General features: G+C 38.7%; 1 protein-coding gene across 9 annotated transcripts in view; it reads right to left on the minus strand.

Annotated features, from left to right (window-relative positions):
• MYLK (myosin light chain kinase) overlaps window positions 1-23,961 on the minus strand; it is a 222,486-nt gene that overhangs the window by 69,349 nt on the left and 129,176 nt on the right. For all 9 annotated transcript variants that reach the window (XM_049803960.1, XM_049803987.1, XM_049803977.1 and 6 more), the window contains 5 exons: window positions 17,497-17,634; window positions 16,299-16,496; window positions 14,863-15,109; window positions 6,696-6,776; window positions 5,447-6,336 (listed from right to left, as the gene is read on the minus strand). In XM_049803960.1, coding sequence (XP_049659917.1) covers window positions 5,447-6,336; window positions 6,696-6,776; window positions 14,863-15,109; window positions 16,299-16,496; window positions 17,497-17,634 — 1,554 coding nt within the window. The remainder of the gene's footprint in view (window positions 1-5,446; window positions 6,337-6,695; window positions 6,777-14,862; window positions 15,110-16,298; window positions 16,497-17,496; window positions 17,635-23,961) is intronic.

Here is a 23,961-nt window from a genome sequence, read left to right on the forward strand (position 1 = left end):
TTGTCAAGTTTAAAAAAAAAGAGAGAGAGAGAGGTATCTTGATTACAGTCAAAGCTACTCTGTCAAGTACTAATGGGCTCTTTAGCTTAGCAGAGAAAGGAAACAAGTATATGGAAGGAGAAACCAGATAAATTCAAATTAGAAATAAAACATTGCCTTGTTTCTTGATTTAAAAACAAAACACTTATAAGAATAATTAGATATTGCAATAAACTACCAGTGATTATAGCAAAGGTCTCTCTTTCGCTATATTTAAACCTACACTACACGCATTTCTGGAAGAAGGATGATTCAGACAAAAATGGCAGTACAGAGGGAAATTTTATGGCATGTGACTAACATGGAGTTGTGTCAGAACTGATGCTCAGATGATCTCCCTAGCCTTAAACTTTCTGAAGAAGCTATTTTTAAGCTGCAGAATCCATCTACTTTTAGCACTACACAGAATTGTGTTCATTACACACCAAACTCTTGCTCAAAGTTAATTGAAAAAGAAATTTAAAAAGTCATGGCAAATCCTAGTTAGACTGACAGACACAGACTTGCACAGCTGACAGGAAGATTTAGGAGTTACGTTAAGTCACAAGAAAGTTGTTAAGGCATTATTGCTAACAAGATTACCAACTCTTTATGTTGCCAAGAAACTTAGGAAGAAAAAAAAGCTGTCTTACAAAAAGCAATACAAACTCTGGGCATTTTCTAAGCTACACCATCACTGCTACCTGAGGCTGCATTAAGTAGTTCCTCTTCAATCTATGTAGTCACATGGTACTAAATCTAGCCAAAAAAAGAAAGCACAGCAAGCTGATTTAAAAAATGGCAAGTTTGCCAGTTTTGACTTATATTCACTGTGCATCTCAAGTCTCCAGTCTAGTAAGGATGCCAGCTTCCAAATCCCTTTCAGTGTCATCTTCTAGAACAACTTTTGTAACCATGCAAAAAATCTCTATCTGGATTTTCTATCCAAGAGTGAGTCACATAGCAGGACACTAGCACAGGGCAGTGCTGTGCCAAGTACTATACAAACGTAAAACAAAATGGTTCCTGCTCTAAAGTGTTCACCGTGTGAGGAAGCTTGTTCTACTCAGTCCTTATATGTCTAACTCCACTGTAATGCCTGCTAGAGCCTTCTTAAATACTTTTTTCCAAACAAAAAGCTTCCCATAATTTCAAACAAAGAACTCTCTTATATTAAAATCAACTGCCTCCTAACCATACACCATTTAACCTGCCCGTATAAATGCATAATGCTCTAATTTATGACTACAGTCTTTTGTTTGTTTGTTACAGTTACCATTTATTTTGAGATTTCACAGGCAAAAAACCCATTAATATCTATCCCAGGAACGTAACAAGTATTTAAAAGGAGAAAAATATAAAGTCAAACCATTAATAAGCTCCTACCAGGTCAGACATGTTTGTAAAAGAAAAATGGTGTAAGAGCTCACTTTACCATAAAAATGATACTTTAAGCAACAAATCACGCATGCCAATCAACTGACAGAATACTATTTGGGGAATTATTAAAAGAAATGGAGAAACAAGTATTGGTGTTCATGATTCCAAAGGGAAATAAAACAGTAATAGTTGAGATGTAAAATGGAAGGAAGGAGATTGATCTTAGATATGTTGTGACTGTGACATTCAGTATAATGCTGCCTGGATTCTGATTTCTAATTGCTAAAGTAAACCTAACTATGGAATAATAGAATATGTTGCAAGCCCTAGATTAAGTATTAGAATACAGCACATATACAGCATAAATATGCCTGAAGATGAAGGTCTTTTCTGGAGTAGGATTTTTTTTTTCCTTTGCCAAAGACCTTACCAATCAGTGATTATTCTGATCGTGGTGTTTGAACTCGGGCCTCTCCGATTATACAGAAGTGGGCCTAACGTCCCCCTTTCTCTTGCATGCTAATGACTAAACTGCCTTGGACGGGCAATGTAGTGCTAGCCTCTTCAAACAGAGAGGAGACGTGTGAATAGAGTTGTTTCTAACAGGTAAAGGGTGTTACTATCAGCTGGGACAAATATGCTAAGGAAAGTTACTTTCAGTGGGTGACTACAAAAAGAGACTAGTTAGTTTGTCTATCCTGTGAACTTGTTACACACAAGTATACTTTTAAGTCTGCCCTTCCTGGGCAAATATGCCACCTGTTTTCTCAGGTGGGCATGGTCCTGAAACCAGATCTTAGGTATTTACCTTCACAACATGTTTAGCACCAGGAGATCAGCAAACTGCTATCTCTTTTTGCTTTCTGGTAATGACAGAGAGGGTTAATTTAATTTCCAAATGACAAATACATGGCATTCTGCAGGTTCATGTGTTACTTACTTATTGAACAGCTTGCAGGCCAGTGGCCCATACTAAGATGGACTTGTATGATAAGAAGCAGATAGACATGTCTCACTCTAGATAGAGGATTTTCCAGTGTCCAACTCACTAAGAACAAGTAAGTTATTCTTCTGTGAGATACCTCCAGAAAATTTTTGATAGGTGAGAACCAGTGGTCACCACCAAACATCACGGCAGCACAAAAACAGTTGGTGAAATAGGTAAGAATAGACCAAGTCTATCCACTTTCATAGTGGATTTTGTTGCTGAACACAAGAGGAACAAGGTCATGCTGCAGAAATAAAAAATGGCTTTGTAAGATCTAAGCCCATTAAAGTGAGCTAGGTCCATTTGCTCTGAATTCTGCTCCTTCTCCACAGACTCAACCTTCTTTCAGCTGAGGATGACTCTAGGGGATTATCTCCAGAGCCCATTAAATGCTGCTCCAAGGTTGGCCAAAGGCACTGCTGCTGAAAGACATGACACCTGTGGGTGTGACGAAGCTGGCTTTTCAGTGTTTGGGGCAAAAGGTGGAATCTAGGATTTTGGCATCGGGCTGCTGAGTGCTGCATCCAGTTTTATTGTTGCGCTCTCTGTTTAAAGCTGCTCCAAACACATTCTGTGATGCTATTCCATACAGTTTCTCTATTGTACTGATAATCATCCTGAAGTTGTTATTTCTCAATTATAGCCTGTAGCTCTAATTATTCCTTCTCCTCCCTTGGTTCCTTCAACTATTTATGGGTTTCTAACTAGGGGGAAAGAGAAAAATCAATCTCTAAAAACCTGAAACTTACTTAAAGTAAGTATCATGCATACCTAGTTAATTACTTAACAGTTGGCATGAAAGCATCTCACAGTGGGGGAGCAGCAACACATTCTTCTCCAAGTGCCAAAGCTAGCAGGTACTGTCAGGAAAAAACCTAAATTGACCATCATGCAATGCATCCCTTCAGTGTAACAGAGGGTATGTAATAGGGTTTAAAAAAAAAAAAAGTAGTTCTAATCCTCATTCCATTTCTTTCCATTAAAGGAGAAAACTGTAGCATTTACTTCCCTGTGTAGTATTTCTTTCTAAGATCCTCTGCAAATACGTGCAAAAGAGCATGACTTTGAAGTACCGATAATACTGACTACCTAAGCACGATACTAGTGTAATAATGCAGGTACAACTCAAACATAAGGACAGTTTCTTCACTCCCTGCAAGAAGCTGTCCTGAAACAGAGGATTCCTTATCCAGTGGTGACCTTTGCTCCTTACCTCAGTGGAAAGCACTGCTAAAGTGTGACGTTCTGACAAAATGCCAGCTCTGGGGTGTTATGACCAACAGTGTCACCTAGCCCAGACAAATTGGATGGGCTAAGTCACATGCCCTGCTCAGGCAGGTGGTAGAGCATTTTTGTACATGAGGATCACTTCACTGTAAACACAACTACACTGGATTTTCAGCTCCACAGTACCATTTATAAACTGAACAGGAGTTGGGGGATTGTAACAGTCAATTACTCAGTTTATTTCAGTCAAGAAAACAGCTTTCTGCAGCACCACAACACTTAAGCTTTGGGATTTTAGGACGCTCCACCATAGCTCGGAACCTTTGATACAGAGGTGCTGTTTATCTGATGTACTTTGATAGGAGACATGAAACTTTGGGATGCATAATTTCTTTTCACTCTGAGCAACTCCAAGAAAACCCTTGAAATACTGCTGCCAATGTAAGGCTGCTTAAATTGCAGTCTCCCACCTTCCTGATCCTGCCAGTCCTTTTTACAAGGATGGCATTACCACCAGTCAACTTTTTCTCACGTACGTGACAGTTAACCCTATGCTATACAGTCCCTTTTGGTGAAAATCATCATGTGCTCATAAATTTTTTATGCTACTTCAGACACATGCTAGACATAATGCACCTGCAACCAGTTCCCTCTCTCCATCTACTTACTTTGGTATCCCCTTAATGTAGTACTCGGGTACCTTTCTCCCACCCCCCAACCCCCATCTGAAGGCAACATTGTTTCTGACTGCATCTACTTGAAATGAATCCTCATGTTTCAGTGCTTGGAACACGGCAAAAAGATTGACTGGTTATAGTGAACCATTGTGCGTATTCATTTAGTTCTCATTTAATAACACTGAAAATAGTCTGGATTAAATGAAGAAAGATTCACAATTAAGACTGCAGACCCCTGTGTCAAGTTATAATTCTTTGTGCGAACGTGAACTTTTTTATTACAATATGCAGGAGAGTGTCATTCTCTATATAATTCCCTTAGTGTTTTATGAAACAAATATGAAGTAAGGAAGGTTTTTTTTTTGTATTATCAATTATCCTCCCTATTTTTGTCCCAAGGAAAATATATTTTGTCTAGATACAATATTAACATTCATAAAAAACCCAGTCTAGTAGGGTTTGATTATCCAGAATGTGGAATATAAAGAAATTACTCAACCTGACAACAGTAAGTGTTCTCTCTGAGGACTTTTACCAAACTCTGTACTATTTTGAAATTAGTTAAAAATTGTCAGGCCAGTGGGGTTCAAGTATTTCAGTGTCTTTAAAGGCAACAGAAGCATCTGTGGTGGGGCATTAAATACACTTGAAATCAATTCTCAACTCTGATCTTAACTATGTAACTTGAAGTTTTAGTAATTTCTTTCTATAACACAACCCCTCTTTGCTTCTGTGTTTCTTATTGCAATAAGAAGCCTGAAATATTAAACATACAGAAGAATTAAATCAGAATTTGTAAACCAGCAGTAATATTATTCTGTTTTCAATGTTCTAATCCTTAAAGTTCAGCTTAAATAAACGTCATGTACCAGCTCCTTAAACAGCGTTAGCAATGTAAACAGCATTTAAAAATGCAAGAAGTTCAACTTTATAAAAATTACATCTGCAAGCTGTTAAAGGAGAATCTGCAAGAAATGTCAAACAATACTGTTCCTTGTATACTCCACTGAAATAACAAGAAAGTTGCATCTGGAAACAGTTACTGGCACAGGACTTAAATAAAGTATTCCGTTACCTTTAATGAACTAAATATTATTTATCAAGAGCCGGATATAACAGTGTGCCATCCAGCTGGCTTGTAATTCAATTAATTTACCTTCTTGGGAGATGACAATGGACTTTGATGATTTGATGGTTTTGCTGTCTAGAGTCCAGGTGACAGCTGCAGGGGGATCAGAGGAAATCCGACATTGTAAGACCAATTTTTCACCATCTACTACTTGAGCATCCTGAAGCTTCTCTGTAAAGGAGGGTGCTGTTCCTTTGCTTGCTGGGGGTTTGCTTGCTGTTACTTTGTTTTCAGCTTTTTTCACAATTATTCCGCCATCCACCACTGCGCACCCATGTTCACAGTTTCTGTCATTCTTCTCTTCTTTTTTCACTGCTGGTTTGGCAACAGGGGCTTGAGAATTGGGGGTCGCATTCTGAGCTTCAGAATTGGTGCGGGCATTTGGTGCTGGGGTACTAGTGCTGCCATTCTCTGCAGGTGGCTTTTTCTTTGAGCCCAGCACAGATCTGAAATCTGTAATAGCTGGTTTAGGAGGTGGCACCTTCTCTGGCAACGGGGTTTTTGGGGTGCCTTTCTTGGCCAGCACAGAGCGGAAGTCCACCTGCTGAGGAGCATGAACTTTCCTTTCCTCCTCTGACAAGGTCTTGGGTTTGACCTGCCGCTGCAGGTTTGCGCGGAAGTCCATTTGCTCGGCTGGGATTTCTTTCAGTTCCTCCTCAGAAAAACTTTTGGTGCTGACTTTCTTGCCTAAAATGTCACGGAAATCAAGTTGCTCAGCTTCCTGCTGCCTCAAGCTCTCCTCTGTGTGTTCCCGAGTTTCCACTCGCCTCTTCAGCACGCCTCGGACGTCTTCCTGCTCTTCCTCAGCTGCTCTGGTTTCACTGCTGTTCTTTCTAAAGCCACTTGTTCTACCAAACGTTAGTTTACCATGGTCTCCACCATCTCTTCGCTCTCCAGAGCTGGCTGTTTCCCTCCCACTATGATCCGAAAAAGAAAAGAAAGAGAGAGCCAGGAAAGGGGCTGGTTTAAAAATGTCAGGGAACAATCTCAAAGCAGGAACAAAATGTGTTTATAGAAGGGGAGGTTGATTAGAGGAGCACACTCCATTAGTTCATTGCATCAATGATGACTTCAGGAGCCATATAAGGGCACAAACAAAAAAGATCTTCTCTACTCTGGCTTGGTACAGTGTGCTTAGCCTGTATGATGAAAACAATTTGTTGGGTCACATTTGGGGATTAGGTTGAACAGCAGCCAGCCTGGGTCTGTAAGGGCAGGGAATTAACGAAGCAAAAAATAGAACCCACCCATGCAAGTCCCTGGGAAAAATACTCACTCTCTGAGCATTTCTGCTCTGGAAGCTGAACTCTCCCGCAACATCAGAGACACCTGGCAGCTGCATTCTCCAACTTGGTTCCTGAAATATTTAACTGAAATCAGAACAGCAGAGGTTTCTCCCTCCAAAACTGTAACTTGCTGCAGCTAAGTGATAGTGTGTTGCACTAAAGCACCTCAAACCCAGTGTGGCATCCTTCTTTCCTATGCCCAGCATTGTGGTGGTTGACTGAGTGGATAAGGTCCCTTTATATTTGGAGCCAAGCTATCTCAAACAGCTTTTACTGTTCTGCTGCTGTCTACACTGGGAACCACATACTCCCCGAACAAAAATCAAAGCAATTTACAGAATGAAACAGCTGCAAACAAACAAGCTAAAGGAAAACAAATACAAAAGCTGGAAAATCAAGGCAGAGGAAGGGGCTATTTTGCAAAGCTGAAAATCTTTCCAACTCTGCCTACTGTTTGTTTATTGAAAACCAAGCTCTTAAGTTTTCTAATGTTAAGTTATTAAAAGCAGGGTCTCATTTCCTTCCCTTCCTGCCAGCCCAACCAATCAGCAAAACCCATCTACATAGATTGCTCCAGCCTGTACATGTTTATATTAAAAAACATAAAAGTGTCACCATATATGGTGCTGAGTACTTATTCTTCCTTTTGCAGAGGAATACCATAGATGCCTTCTGGAAAGGGCTCCCATTAAAGAATTCATTAAAGTGCTCCCCCCACCCCTGCTGCTCCCTCCCTCCCACAGATATATATCATTCTTCTAGCCCCAAATGGCTCTTCTCCACTTAACACAGGAGATGCCAAAAGTAAAATTTAACTCCCCCAGGACAGCAGTTGTGTAACTGTTGCCACTGCTCCCCTGAACTGCTATTAAAAAAAACAGACTTGAACCGATTAAGGACCGGAGATATCTTTTATTTGTGAAAACACTTTCATCCTTCCCAGTTTAAGCTTGTAAATAGACTACAAACTCCTGGATGATTTTTCTTTTTCAAACAACAATAATTTTTGCTACTGAAAACATTTCCTGGACATGAACAAAACAGATGTGTGTTGGGGGGAGGAAGGAAAGAGAAGCGGGTTTTCCCAGCTGTGTTCTCCTTTCAAAAGACTTGCTAGACAAGAGCACCTTCAAGTCCACTTTGGCTTGAAGTTTAAAACACAGACGCAGGAGTGCCTTTCTCTTAGTTTGCCATAAACATATTGTCTGACGTGGTTTTTAAAGAGTGCATGGAAATACATTTCTAGATAAGGTTCTGTTTGGGTGAATAAACTATATTTTCACCCATTTGCAACTTTGCAATGAAGTCACACAGTAAGCAGGATCATTAACACAGATGCAGCACTAAGTTATGTCTTTAAAATAGCAATTAGTGCCTTCACATTTTCAGATAGATTTCTCTTGCTTTCTGTTGCTTTAGAAAATGAAACAGTGGATCAGCCTAATAAGAAAATCAAGCCTTTAACGCCAAGAAGAAATTAGCGGGGTTGACCAAAGTAACTGAATTGCAAAGCAAAGGCCCTGCAGGAAGGAACACATCTTATTTGACCTTAAGACCGTTACCAACAAGAAGCCATATATATGTTTTCAACACTTCATATCCAACAAGTCAGAATATGTACACCAGAAACCGTTATTGAATGCAATCCATAAGGACAGCACTGAAAGCCACAACCTGAATTTCCTTCAATACAAAAGGCTAGAGAACATCTGAGTACCAAAGAGAAACTGTCCAAATGGCAAGAGAGGATCCGAGTCAATGCAGAGAGTAACTCAGTCCTGCACTGGAGACCTGCCATTCTTACTTCCTCTTATGTGTGACCTCCATTTGGAAGCAAGAAAAATAGGAAAAAGGGAAGACAAACACAAAGATAAATAGAAAGAATTGCACGTCACCTCCCAACACACTGATTGGCATCAAAGGATGGCAGGGTACCCAACACTGCTGACAACCTGTTGTCTTCAAACAATGCATTTCAAACTGGGCCCTTTTGCTACTATTGAAACTAATGAATTTTTTCCTGCTTCTCAGAAGCTTTTAAGAAAAGCGGAGACATTCTGAAACTGCTCAAGTACTTTCTCATTCACCACTGCTACAGGGCTGTTAGGCTGTTGGTTTACCAGAAGATCCCTCCCGTAACTCTCCTAGAGCTCAATAACTCTTCCTTTAGGATTTAAAAACCAATCCAAAGCTGACAAAGTAGGAGAAGCTACACAAGCTGAAGTATAGACAATTTACAGCATACATCAAATAGGGAGGCACCACTGCTCAGCTTCTGTCATGACTCTATGGCAAAAATATTTGCCTACAAGAATTGTGTCACCAGTGGGAGAGGTTAAAGTAACAGACAGCACTGTCCCAGGAGAGGGATCTAGGGATACTGAATGTGGTCCTGACCATGTGAAGAAGAATAGCATTTCTGCAGGCCCCATTTCTGCAATGCATCTTTCCCTCTGCAAATTCTTCACATAGGCTGAGAAGCAACTAAGGAAGGCAAAGTAAACCTCTCTAAACTAAGCTATTTTTCACAGGGTTTGGAAAATAAAGGAGGGCGTGAGAAAGCAGGAGAGCATTTTTAAAACCTCGGGAAGTACTGACAAATTATGGCAACAGTGGGACATAGAAGTACCTAGATGGAAAAATTATTTAGAAGGTAGTTTTTTTGATCTTAATTATGATTTCTGATTCAAGTGAATGGCTGAAAACTAGACCACTGGATACAAATCTTGAGTCTGTGTCTGATTCATCATATCCCTGTTCAAAAGTGTAGCCTTCTCAGGGAAAGTCCTGCTCCCAGTGAAATCAAAGTGAGTTTTGCTAATGATTTTAGGAGCAGGGAGAACATAATTTTGTCTTCTGCATTCAGTTGCAGAGTCTAAAAAGGTGAAGTTAACAACACTGACTCACCTTGGAGATCACAAGATGGAAAAAGAGAAACAAGCCAAGAAAAATTAAGAAGGTCTGGATGGTTTAGATGCTAAATTCAATGAAGAATAATTCTGGAAACTTTGTAAATACTTTTACATTTATGCAATTTCAGAACGTAGGCAAGGCAAGATATGTGGAGGCAGCTAGAAAAAATAGAGCTTTGCAGTACACAAGTACTACTTCAAGTCTTTCACGTCTTTGCTGTTTTGAATCTTGGCAATAACAATCTTATTTCTGCAACTTGAGGTTCTCTGTGCTGGCATTTTATCAACAAAACCCTAGACAAAGACAGATCTTAGTGGCTCTATTGCTGTGGAATAATGATAGACATGGATAAAACCTATGATTAGTAGCTATGCTATAAAGAAGTGTCTGGAAGTGTTGACTTTTGCAGTATTGTTCTGTAGAATGCCCATGCACAGGACTTATCTTTAAAATGTCAAGGAATAATAATAAAAAAAATCCACCAAAAACAAATAAAACCCCAGCTGCAAAGCCTGAAGCAATTTTAAAAATAGCTCTCTGTCCTATTGTGGGATCAGTTTTCCCTGGAATGGCTTTTATGTTCAAAATATCTTGAAATACTAGTTTCTTGGCAGAATCTACTCAAATATTTTCACTGAACCTTAGATGAGACTTATTGTCTGCGTGTCCCTAGGAAGCACTCTCTGGAGGAAGAGGAAAAAAAGCACTGTTAATTACAGTGTAATTTACTCTGCAATACGTGTTTCACACACCGAAAATTCCTACTGGCCTACCAAGTGCGAAACACGTATTGCAGAGTAAATTACATTTTGTTTTAAGAATGAACTGAAAGGGGCAAATAAGTTGATCCCTAGCTACATCTGGTGCTTCAGTGCAGGTAACTGCAAAGCCTCAGAATGAGGTTTTGCAACTCTTTTGCGAGTTAGTTAAATGCAGAGAAAGTCCAGACTTCATGAAGCTTTAGACCCAAAGAAAGCAACTAATCTACTGGATCACAACTTTAGCTGACATAAAGCAGAGCAGCTCTACTAGCTTCAAAGAGGATGCGCTGATTTACCTCACTTGAGGGTTTGGCCAGAAGCTTTTTATACCTGAAAGACCAATCATTTTGTTTGCATTTTACAGCATTGAGTGGGAGAATGGAATGGGAAGGGGTATGGTTTTCTTTCCTAAAAATAGACAATGTGTTGATAGCAGAAAACAAGGTTTGCAACTGTATTTTACAGAAAGACAGAACTATATTTACTGTTTGGTGCAATGGAATGTAATCTTACAACTGCTTTTTATATAATGTGAATTGCAGAGTATTTGAGGTACCACTGATTTATAAGATGAATGTTTACCTCTGATTTTAATCAGATTATCAGAATCTCTAAATAAGATTAATCAACAGTAACCAAACTTCTATGGAAGATGGAGTGGGAGAGAAGAGAAATACTCAGCATCTGAGAAGACAAAGGTTAGCAAAGCAGATGATTTGCTTAAGGAACTGCAGGAGGATTTTTGAGGTCTCTCATGTTGACTGTGCTGTTATAAAAATAAAGGCTTTACTCAACAAACACAGTCTCTGTTCAGTACTCCCAATTTCTTTGCTTACCTCTTCATCTACGATGTACACACTGACTGAAAGAACATGGGAAAGTCATACTGGGATAAAAGCATACCAGTTCTTGCATCACTGGAAGTATGCAAAGGACAGGAGGAGAAAAAGATGTCTAGTTTTCTGAATCAGAAAAGAATTGTTATTTCCCATTTCAATCACGATGGTTTCACAGAGACTCTGACTGATTTCTTATCCCTCATCTGCACGAGCCAGCATTTTGCAGGCTGTAAAATATTTAAATTTCAACACATGAACCACAGTGGCAGGTGAATCTGTTGTTCTTTTTATATTTATGCAACACCATTCCTTGAGGCCTGAGCAATAACAGGCTCAATGGAACATTACTAGGGCAATTAAAATGAAGCATGCAAGTGTAGAGGAATCAAGAGGTCTGTGTAGGTTTAAAACAAGGACCAGGAGAGGCTACAATGACTACCCTCTTAAAAGTCAGACTTAGTAGTCTGTTATATAATAAAAGACAAAGCAAACATACTCTAAATAATGCTGAGGGATGGAAAGACAGAAAGCCAACCAGCAATCATTCATGGATCACACTGGGCTACATACCCTTGTCAGCTCACTCTGATGAAAGGAGAAAGAACTAGGAAGAGACAAATAGATCTTTTGTTAAATCCAAATTTTTAAGACCAGAGCAGCCAACACAAAAGGAGAATTGTGGAGTTATTAAGACAGAATTTAGAGCTTAAGAATAATGGAGAAGAAAATTGGAAAATAATTAACACTGGTAGGAAACTATGCCCAGACTAAATTAAGGGAGTTAGAGAAGGAATGACTCCCTAAAAGCAGCTATGCAACATGCTTCTAAAATTAATACATGAAAAGGAGCTGCACATTTTATTTGAAAAGAAAATGATTATGTTTAAAAATAGCCCACTGTCAACTTCTCTATAAACTCTTCAGTGTATTGACTTGTGGTTTCTCAGTTATTCCATAGTTTTAATGGACTTTTAGGACTTTTTGAGAGAAAGACACTAAATGCAGCTCTCCTCTCAGGTACTGTTAAGACTGTTTCTGAATATATAAACAATTCTCAATCAAGTATTCAAGACAAATGCGGGCAGTTCAAAAGCTATTTAGACAAGACTATTTGCTGCTGAAAAATATTTTAGCTCTATTACAAACATATATAGCTGACATTTGGCTCCTTGGGTATTCCTGAGGCAGTCAGTTCTGTTATTCATAGTATATAAGCAATTGCCTAAAAGCACACGGCTTTCTGTTCCTCGAACGGTAACTGAAATTTTACAAATGACAGCAGGGTAAAAAGAGGTATCAGCATTTCCCTTGCTCTAATTGCAGCATAGCTTTACTCAGTATGGATTAGAAAAAGCCAACATAAATGCACCGATCTTTGCGGGATCCCCACCTATTTCTCCAGTAAAAGAATTAGGGTATAACAGAAACTAACTGTAATCTGCTATGTTGTTTTCTAGCTAGAACTTTACTTCTCACCCCCCCAAAAATTGTTCTCCTCCACTAATTTTCTGAAACAATTTATTTTCTGAGTGTACATTCTGTTATGTTCTAGAGTCATGATATTGTCAGGCTTCCACTTTGCCAAAGGTGTTCAGTGATGAATTTGGCCTGGGTAATCACCAACTACACCCCATCGTTAATGTTGACTTGGTCAAGTCAGCCACAACAAAGTCTTCCACAAAGCCCTCTTGGCTCTCCTTTGTTCTTCCTGTTCTCTTTCCTTCTTCCACCCCTGAAGTTTTGCTGAAATATCTCATTCTCTTTCAGTTCAAGTGAAACCCCCAGCATATCATAAGAGAAGATGCCCGCGTTCAGGGCACACAAACCGAAGTGTGGAAATGTACCAGTAGAACATAGCAATTATCACAATTAGGCGTGCTCTCTCATGTAGCGGTTAGTGACCTTAACGAAACCAAACTGGCATTTCTAATCCCACCAGAGGTACCGAGTGTTAGAAATGCCACTGATCCCCAAAGAGACTTTCCTTAGATGCAAGGATGTATGTAGACATCACCTGCACAAACCAGCATTATGAATGCCCTGGATGACCTGGGCTGATTGTGAACAAGCCAATTGTTCTGAAATGAGTCTGTTCACAATTTATTGCAGAGTAAAAAGGGTCTAAATCTACCGAGGAGCTTATTTGCAAAAAGGTCATGGCGCGTATGGCTCTACCTACATAGATGTTAGTCATAAGACTTGAAATTAAGTGTAGAAAAACTTTGTTATAGGAAATATTGATATACAACACCTATAATTTTCTAAAGCACCCTTTTCTGGTGAGTGCCTTGTCTGACTTCAAATACTAAAACATACTGAGGCTAGTTTGTGGCTGCCTGTGATAGTCTATGGAAACATACCTTACAGCTAGGCATCTACACAATGGCATGTCCATCATTTGGGCAACACTGGTTGGAAAATAAACTAGAACTATAAAAGAATTAAACTCACTGTTTAGAGGCTAAACGGGTTAAATCTATTAAGCAATGCCCTCCCTGCTTTGTTAGGAAGACATGGATAATTTCTTTGCAAGCAGGCAAAGGACGATTCAGGTTATAAATTTTGTACTAGACTGAAGTATATGAAACAAAAATAACTTGTTAATAGCATGAAAAAAGGCAAAAACCACCATAAACCAGGCAAGTGCAAGTGGTGCAGAACTGCAGTGCTAACATCTCGTAATACTGGGCAGTATCTGTCTAAACTACCTACTGGACTAATCTGTGTGCATTAAAGAGCTAGCATGTGGAGCAGAGCAGATAATTTTCTTCCAGTGTAATGGATTCAAATGTCCATGATGGTTAAATAAATTGTAATAAAGAAAGTCACAAATATTAGCCAAGTAAGGCGATACATCTATGCACAGTAAATAGCATAGAACGATAACATCAGTTTAAAGTTGTACACTAATTTTTCTATAAGCACATAGGGGATCTGTAATTACACCCAATCTTCATCACTGGAGGTGGAAAATGCTGTGGCACTTTCTACGAGGTAAAGAACCAGCAAATCTGATTCTTCATTTAAAGGGCAGTTATTTTAACAGGAAAAAAAAAAAAAAAATTCCAAACAGCTCTTCCAAATTTTGTAGGAATGACAAGAAGCATCAGGGTGCCTCATTTAAAAGAAGCATCAGAAAAAGGAGACTACAACTTCCATACAAAATTCAGACATTTCAAACATGGCTAAGAAACACTTTCTCCCCTTAAATAGATGGATCATAATCTTGTGGAATGGCCCTTCCTGGCTAGGTTGTTCCCATGGAAAGCAGGCATCCTTACAAATATCCAGAGAGATGCCAAACATGATAAACAAAAGCTCCAAAATCAAGACGTTGGTTGTGGTTTCCCCTGCTAGAACCCCAAATTTCTTCCCACACTGCTGCCACAAAGCTTTGTTTTTCAGGATCCCCAAAGGAAACTCTATACTGCTTTGTTCTTCTTTCTGACTCTTCTTGTGTTTCCTCTTTCCTTTTTGAGTTTTATTAGTTCTTTTCATCCCTCAGGAATATTTTGTTGCTTTAGTATCCTACTGTTTTGTGCCAATAGGAGGGAACTCTTGTCTTCTTCAGGCAGGAATTTCAACCGGAGGGTAAATATAACTAATTGTTCAAAGGGAACAAGCCCTTTTCATGGCAAACATACCTGAGCTGAATTTCATATTGCCCTGCATGATGAGATTGTACATTCCTCAAGATCAGTGTGAAGATGTCTTCATTTTGCAGGATTTCGCATGCTGTTCCCGGCATTATTTCTTGCCCATCTTTAAACCAGTGAACAGTGGGGAAAGGATCTCCAGCAATGGCACAGGATATAAGGACATTTTGCCCAGGAGCTGCTGCCACTGATCTTGGTTTGCTAATGAACCAGGGCTGAATACCATCCTGAGGTTCTGTAGTTTACAAACACAGTTTACAAATCAGGAAAAAATGCCAAGCTTGAATGTAACTAACAAGCTAACTAATTTCAGGGAAAGCAATCACAGACATGCAAAGTTATTTTGAACATGCAGGGTATAAGTTTTTAATCTGAAAATAAGTCAAGCTTTAAATTTGGAAGTAACTTGTGTTGGTACTAATATTAATCGTTTACTTGGCACTTTACTGGCTTGATCCAGGGTAGTATTAAGGCCAAAACAAAGGGACTTTAAAGCTGCCCTAAAAGGAATCTTCAAGATTTGTCCTTAGAGAATATGGGTAGGAATAGCTTTAAGGACAAGTGACAGTACTATGACTGCTGTGCAGTTGAGAGCTTATGTAATAAATCATCATTAATAATTGCATAAAATCACATTTAATATAGAAGACCGGCCCTGAGGGTAGAACTCAGGGGAGCTTAGAAAATAGAAGAAGGTCTGAATCCAGAGCAGACAGTGACAACAGACTACGGGCACAGCTCTCTGAAATCCTGGGGTGAAGATCTTTTACATTAAAAATAATAAAAGTCTCCTATTAATTTCCAATAATTCTCAGTAATGAAAATGGGAAAATGTTGGCATACAGCAAGATGAAATGAAGTCCCCTGTCATGAAGGTAGTGAATGCCCAGTCACAGGGTGTTTGTAGGTACTGTGTTTACTGTGGGATTTACATCATATGTGGAGATTCAAAGCCAATTTTTTTGCAGCTAGTTCTCAAATTGCAGAAATCATGCGTTCATCACCTGCTACCACTACAATGCTAATATTAAAGTCAGGATACCTGGCTCCTAGACAGCTTTTCCAAACACTCAGGGCTTTAATTAGAAAGAAAAACATCATTAAATGGTTTACATTAAGTCCATAGCTAAGTAAGCCTTGTAGTTATAATCTCAAGCTGCATTTAGCAGAAGTTTTGCATTGTCCCTAGGAGTAAGACTGAGGAATGCATTTTTTAAATAGTAACATAATGTTCCAGAGTAAAAAGATTTTTTTTAAGGTTGCTTCTGCTCAATATCTTTTATAATTCAGATGCAGAGACGGAGAACTCCTAGCATCCTTCACAACAGACCTTATAAACACTCATGTACTTTAAATAGACACTCCTCCAGCACATTAGAATTATTTTCTTTTAGCGTTTCCTAAGGTGGAGAAGAACTTTATACCTTGTACTGTCAATGTAGCCTGGGTTTGAGTTTCTCCTAATTCATTCCAGGCTTCACAGGTGTATTTGCCTGTGTCTTCAGGAAATACTTCCTGGATGTACAGACTGTACTCATTGCCTTTCTTCTCAAAGTGGAAATCTTCTGTCTCCTGGATTTCTTTCCCATTGTGCAGCCAGATAATTTCAGGAGGTGGGTTAGCTGAAAAATAGGAAACAACAAAAAATCAGAGACACGCACAAAACCCCACCATATATTGATTAAGAAAATGAACAAGACTGGTTGTTTTCTGCCACCTGATTCTGTAATTCGTCTTCAAAACATTCAGGAAATTCATTAACTCTGTTGATGCTGTGTAATGTAGAATAGTTTTGACTCTGTCTTATTACAGTTAAAATACAGATGAATAAGGGTGGCATGTATACAATAGAGACGGAGAATGAGTTCTAGATCCCACAAAGGTGGTTATCGAGGGTTTCTATTGCCAAAGTTCATACCAGGACTCCTCTTTCCGGCAGCACTAATCTTGTTTGGTTCACAACAAAAGGTATTACAAGTCCACTGAAATTTAGTTTTAGTTCAACAGCAGGATCCAATAATAACATCGTCAACATATTATTATTATTATTATTATTATTTCAAAAAAGAAACACTTGTACAGGTCTGAACACATTAACACTGGACAATGTTCTTCCACCCTGCAGATCAGATTAGACGAACCTAGCTTTTACTTTTAAAAAACCAGGTTCCTTGCAGTCTGGACCCATTCCATAGTGTTAACATCAAATACATCAACACTGTACTCGCTATACACAGTTACATACAACGAATTGCAACCTGCACAGATTAAAAAGAAACAGAAAACCCTAATATGGTTTCGGTAGTCCAGAACTAATATACTTGAGCAAATTTCAATAGTTACATGTTTTCCACTACGTGCAAGATACATTTTAAAACATTTTTTCCCAGCCTCACTTTTAAATAGATATTTTTGTGATAATAGATTTGCTAACAACTGCCATCATCATGGAAAGATTTAAATTTGACCCTTTTCAGTATTTTTAACCTTCAGATTATGATTTCATGAAATTGCAAAATGGCATCTGAAGACACCTGCTAAAAGGAAAGGACAGTGGGAAAAAGCACATACTTTGCAGCAGGACTTAAAATTTTTAAATAATACTGTTCTGTAGCTACACACCTGATACCTCCACAGTCATTATCACTTGACTTCCATCCATTACTTTGAGGTCAGTCAGGCCTTTAAGGAAGATGGGTGCAAATGTCTTGTTTAACTTGGCAGCCTGTGCACTTTCTGCCTTCTTGCTGCTCTTCTTTTCTGTGAAGTCAAGAAGAGAACAAAAGGGGTCTCTTACTGCAATTTTCATGACAAATTTTAACTGACCTAGGGTCAAGCTGATTTTGAGCCAGTGGTCTTGTTTCGGCTCTCAGAAGGCAAAAATCACTGAAACTACCCAATATAGCTGTTTTGCCTTGCCAGTAGTCCAAGCAGAAAGGAAAGAAATGCGAATGGAACTGTCCTTCCTCCAGGGATTCTTAAATCATTGTTAACAGATATCACAGAGTATCACATAGAAATTCCCCAAGTACATATGCTCAGGTGCAAAGAAAATCCCCAACATCTAGTAACCAACAATTCAATGCCTTTAATCACTGATAAATTCACATAAAAATCTTAAGATATGTTACAAGTTGCTATTCTCATGATTGATGAGTTAAAAATGTAAGCTCACGGAAATATAGGATTTGCCACTGTGTATGAAACTACAAACCATTTAGATTGTTAGACGGTCAATATCAATGGGTTTGAGTTCACCATGCTCCTTTCCTGTATTACACTTAGCCAACTGATTGATGATGGGAAAGATTGAAACCTGAGATTATCAACATATATCACAAAACAAACTATTGGATTAGGGCTTTTTTAATCAAAAGATGAGTGTTGGAGTTAAATTAATACCTCTTAAAAATAAAATCTACCTGTGATAGATATGTAATTTCCAGTATCCACAGTGGTCTCCTCTGTCTCAGATTCAGAGGCTATGAAGCAAGATCATTTAACTGTGACCTATATGGTACACTAGACCAGGAGAGATACTTCTGCTCTAAAAACCTGAGCAAAGACAATTCTGAAGCCAAAGCAGTGATCATGACCAAATGTAAGAAGACATAAATATTTATCGGTCACTTGGATACACTTTTTGTTTTGTTTAGCTTGAGTTCGGACCTCTTACGTCTTGCCTTTAAAATGCCAACCCTACTTTCTGTCCATACATGAAAATAGCTTCATTTTGTTTATTCCTACCTTCAAAATTTTCAAAGGTATGTCAAGATCATCCAAAACAGTATTACAGCAAAAGTAACACAAAGCGCCAGGCTAGAAAAAAACCCACCATTCATAAAAGGATAGTAATTAGAAAAACTGAAAGCACCTCACTGAGCAAGTCCACTGAACCTCCTGGAGGCAAAAAGTTAAGCTTGTCCCAGGGTTATTTGAGCTCAATGTAAATTTGGAAGCCACCTGGAGAGGAAGTTTTTCCTCTTCTCTAGCAAAGCTTTTTCTAGCCAAAATCTTGTCTCGCTTGCTTATGTCGTAGGTCTTTTCTTGGCACTGAGCAGTGAGACATTGATGCATGTGAGAATGGAAATACGGGACCTGACTGAGACCTACTCAGCTCAGTGTTATGGACTTACTACTCTGAAATGCCTGGTTCACCATCGGGTCACACTGATCAGTCTTAGGGCTCCCTATAGTACCTGCTTGTAAGTGACTAATGCTGTAGAGAAGCCATGAAGATGAGTCAAACCCATCTACAGTAATAACTTCTGTGGTTCATCATATTTCTCTGTTTTCTACTGTTTACTCAGGGAAACAGCTTCAAACAACCGCTGTACTAAGCAATATCAGCACATGCTCATTCACTACTCCAATGCCTTGCAGAAAATCGCTTTGTCCCTCAAACTACAACAGACAGGGAGGGAAAGCAGAAAGCCATATAATAGGAAAAAAGACGAAAAGAAGAAGAAAGGAGGAAAAAGAAAAAACAAGAAAGTAATAAGAGAGGAAAGAGTCATAGCAAAAAGAAAGAAAAGGACACAAACAATAATGTTTCTGTTATCCCATTTATTGAAATAATTCATAACATTGCAAATCGAGAAGGCAGGTATGCAATAAAAAGAGAGCAGAGAAAGGAAAATAAAAGCAGCTGTGTGGTTCTGGAGCAACAGAGAAACAGACTTGGGGTATGATCAGAGAAGTTCAAGCCTTCAGAGAAGAACAGATAACAAAAAAAGAGCTGAAACAGCTTCCGTGAGAGTGACCAGGAAAGAAATTTTCTAGTAGTGGCTCTAACAGCAATTCTCCCAGAACAGACCAAGTTGCCTCCAGCAGAGCCCTGGTACACACAGCATTAACTACTAGCAGCACTCCACATCCCTCACAAATGGCTCTTTGCTTTATTAGACTGACATGCCTGTTCCTTGTAGTCTAAATAAACGGATTTCTGTAATCGAGGGAGACAATACAGTGTAACAGCCTCAGCTTATTCAAAAGAAATGGGCAAGCAACTACAGAAGGAATATAGCAAAATCATTTCCCAAAAGGAATGCTTCAGCAATGCTAACTCCTCCAAAATATGTGCTGCAGAAATTAAAGTGTCATGTACTAGAATAAAACCACCTTCTTGCACAGAGCATAAACATTAAAAGGAAGCAAGCAAATAATTCACGGTAATTGCATATATGAATCACAAACGCAACAAGATTACAAAAAAGTTAGGCCTCAGTTTCTGAGGTTATCTCAGGCAGATGTATCCTATGCTAGTGAGGAGACCTATTGATATGAGTGACATTAAGAAGATTTACTGGGGGTGCAGGCCTCTACCCCTAAAAGAGTGGCCTGCGGGATTAAAGGATGAAGAACCACTTGCCATTGTTACTGATCAGTGCTCACTATTTGTAAGTGAAGCTGTCACGTTGAAATGAAGGGGGCCAGAACCCGCCTCACTGTCACGCAAATCTTAAAAGTAGCTTTTACTCTAAATTTAAGCACTGCATAGGTTTATGCTGACCTCTTGTATGAATACCCATTCTGCGCTTAAACAGAAAATTACGACGGTAAGCTTCAAAACCCAGAAGTCTATGGTTTATAAGTAGTAAAAAACTTAAAGGGTACAGCTTCAACAGTGCAAGAGAAGTTACTGGAGACAAAAAAGAATTATTGCATTAGGGGAAACAGTGTAATCACGCAGCAGAACATTAGGTCTGAAATGTTGAAAACTTGGGGAATACTCCAGGAGCAGAAACAAAGGCAACTTTACATATCATAACTTTCCTGAAGACATTCCTATCCTTGTAAACCTATCATATACCAGTGCACATGCACTTTGATTTAGTCCTTGAATACTTGATTTCTCAGTACCTATTACAAAGCAGGAGTAAAAACATCTCCCTTTCTATTGCTGATGTTCTTTGGAGCACAGGGGCAGTGAAGGCATTTGTGCACCAACAGATATGAAATCTGTTCTATGTAAGAGCTCAAAAATTAGAAGCTATCATGGCTAATGCAACCAGTATTCCTTTTTAAATGTGATACATCCATTAGAAGCTACCATGGCTAAGGCAACCAGTATTCCTTTTCAAACATGTGACATCCAGGGTACAGTAAATATATGGCTAAAAAGACTGATTCCATGACAACTTGAACAGGCTTTCTTCAAAACACAGCATTCTCCCCTACTTTTTCAATATATTTTTTTAATGGGGCTCTCTAATCTTATGCTACTGTTGGCCAGTAGTATATGTTGATCGGTAGCGTATGTTTATTGTACCAGCAACTTAAGCAGACTATCACAAAAATTGTCTGATGTTTCTTGACTTGCAGTTAAAAAGACTTAAGTTCTAATCCATAAACACTATTTGTTCATGAAGAAGCCATAGGGGCTCATTTCATGTAAAATTTCTTCCTTTATTTCACACTTGATATTGTGTACTTCTAGACTTAGGAAAAAAATGAAACTGACAACTTCAGTTTCTCAGATGTTTTACACAAGACAACAGACAGTTTTAGATACAATATTTAGTTTTATTTAGTCTTAGTCTAAAATCATTGTGTTTTCTCAGAAGGGACTGATACAATCATGCAGAGGCCAAATTACAAAGCCTGAATGTTAACTATTTTCAATTTCTTCTGAAGGTTGTAAAGGCTATTAGTTGTTTATTTATTACATAGCACCATGCAGAGACTCAGTGCTCCTCTGATGAAGGCTTTAAGATTTCACAATTTTACCATGAGATCACAGTGCTGTACATTTTCACAGCGTATTTTGATATACCTAAGGGCTTCTTCAATTTTCTTTACAGCTCTTATTTGGAAAAACAGCAATCAATTTGATTTTGGAGGGCACTTGGGAAAAGAAGGGACATTGCTCATTCAAGCTTAAGCAAATAACTCCTGTTCCCATTTATGGTGAAAAGATAATGTGTGATTCCACTTCTTTTTGAAAACACTTGGCTAATTATTTTGTCAGGAAAGTAGTGCAAGGAAAACTATACACGAAAAAACCAGGAACCATTTGTAAAAGGGTAGCTTCAGAAAGTGTAACAACCATAGAAGTTCACATTCCCTGGCCACAGCTAGGTGCTAGCTAGTCTCATACATCAGGAACAAGATCTGTGACTTGCACCAGGAAAATGGAGGGCAAGGAGGTGAGAAAAACAGGACACAAGTAAGCAAGCTGCACACAACAAAAGGCCAGTATTAGGGCTTACTTTCCCTTATTCCTCCAAAGCCCCACTCACCACATGAACTCTGCTGGGGTTCAGAATTCTATGTTTTTCAGTAACAGCTAGCTTCAGGGCCCTAAGCAGGGGGAAGGAGGAGAAGAAAGCACAGGTACAGCTCCTAGCTCAGATACTGCAAGTGACTATGCTTCTGGTTGAAACAACCTCTTTCGTAACACCACAGGGTAATTTTGCTGCCAAAACTACAGACAATAAAAATATGGCACATCTGGCACCACAAAGGAAATATGGAACCTAAGGAAAATTTTGTCTGACATTAACATAAAGGCATGACTTTGTAACATATCTATGCATCCTCAAGCTTAATCAACAGGATGTGGAAAAGAGGAGATCCGATCTCGTCCTATTATGTTAATGCGCTCTAATCACCTGTAGCCATTTAACATCTCCCTCACCACTCTTACTTCTTATTACTTTCAAGTAGGAGTAGGTTCACCTCTAAGAATGAAAAGAAGAAATATAAGAGTTAACACATAGAAGTACTGCTATAGTGACTGAAAAAGTTCTACCCTGGGCAGTTAATTTTTTCCCTCCGTTTGCTTTCCCTTCCCCAATGAACTTCTGCTGCCGCAGTTAAGTTCCCCCCATGTGGGTCATGCCAAAGCAATTAATGAGGAACATCAGAAAGCACTACATAGGGTGGGCTTGATAAAACACAAGTACATTTCAATAACTTGTTTTCAGACCGTGAAACTAGTTTCTTTGTGGCAGCCTTTATAAGCTACTATAATTTTTTTAACCACTGCTGTTGGTTTTGTGCAGGTCAAATCATGCAAGATAATACAGAATATACTATAATTTTCTCAAAGGCTCCATACACAGCACTGAATTCCCAAAGGCTCTTACAATATTATGAGATCAAGAAGTTAAACAATTTTTGCAAAGAGCTGTGGTCTGGCATAATACATAAGCCCAGCTGGAGCATTCTCTGGTGAGCAGTGGTCTCTCTGTCATTTCAACAGGCTTTTGATAAGGCATTACACAGGGTGATAGATTTAAAAGTCCACCACAATGATCCCACTTCTACGGTTCCTGTGATTTTTGCCTTTCCTCAGGCTTTAATATGCATGAATGTTGGGAAACAGCAAGTAATAAGATACACAGCTCAGTGGGAAACACAGCCTGGGAGACCAGAAATAGTAAGCAAGGCATTTAAAGGGTACCTTATATACCCACATATGTCTCCTACAAAGCAAAAGTAATATAGGCTTTTCCCACAGCATTGCCTTACCCCTAAGGGTTCACTTTTTTTATTAGAAAGACACTCTAATAAGCATCCAAATCTATGTTTAAAAAAGCCACTTAGTGCATTAAGTCCACAGAGATTAAGGAGAATTTAAACTTTTCCAGTTTCTTACAAAAATACAGATTCTCAGCATATTTGGATGGCAATGGGAAAAGAGATATATTGCCTCTGATACACAACTATTTCTATTAATCTCTTATTCTGTTTTTCCTGTGTTTGTGTAATCAATAGTAAGTTAATCCATCTACAGCTACTGTATCAAACATTGGTTTATCTATTAACCTGTATTAATAGAAATTTAAGGAATAAAAAATGTTTTCCTATTATTTGACTTTTCTCAATCCAGGACTTAAAGAGTCCTTCCATAAATTTAACCTCCACTTATCTGCAGACTGGAAATTATGGCAAGAGGAGTCTTAATGTTAGCTGTGGGCCTAAGCCAAAATACACTTGAATTTTTTAAAACCTGGACCTGGATCAGAACTTGGTGCTTGAACACCACTGTAAACACCTTTATATTGATAAGCAAGGGTGAGTTATTGTGTTGAAGGTGTATATGTAAAAGAAAAAGTGGAAAAATTCATGCTTCACTGAAGA

The sequence above is a fragment of the Accipiter gentilis genome, chromosome 1 (genome assembly GCF_929443795.1).
Source record: "Accipiter gentilis chromosome 1, bAccGen1.1, whole genome shotgun sequence".
NCBI lineage: Eukaryota > Metazoa > Chordata > Aves > Accipitriformes > Accipitridae > Astur > Astur gentilis.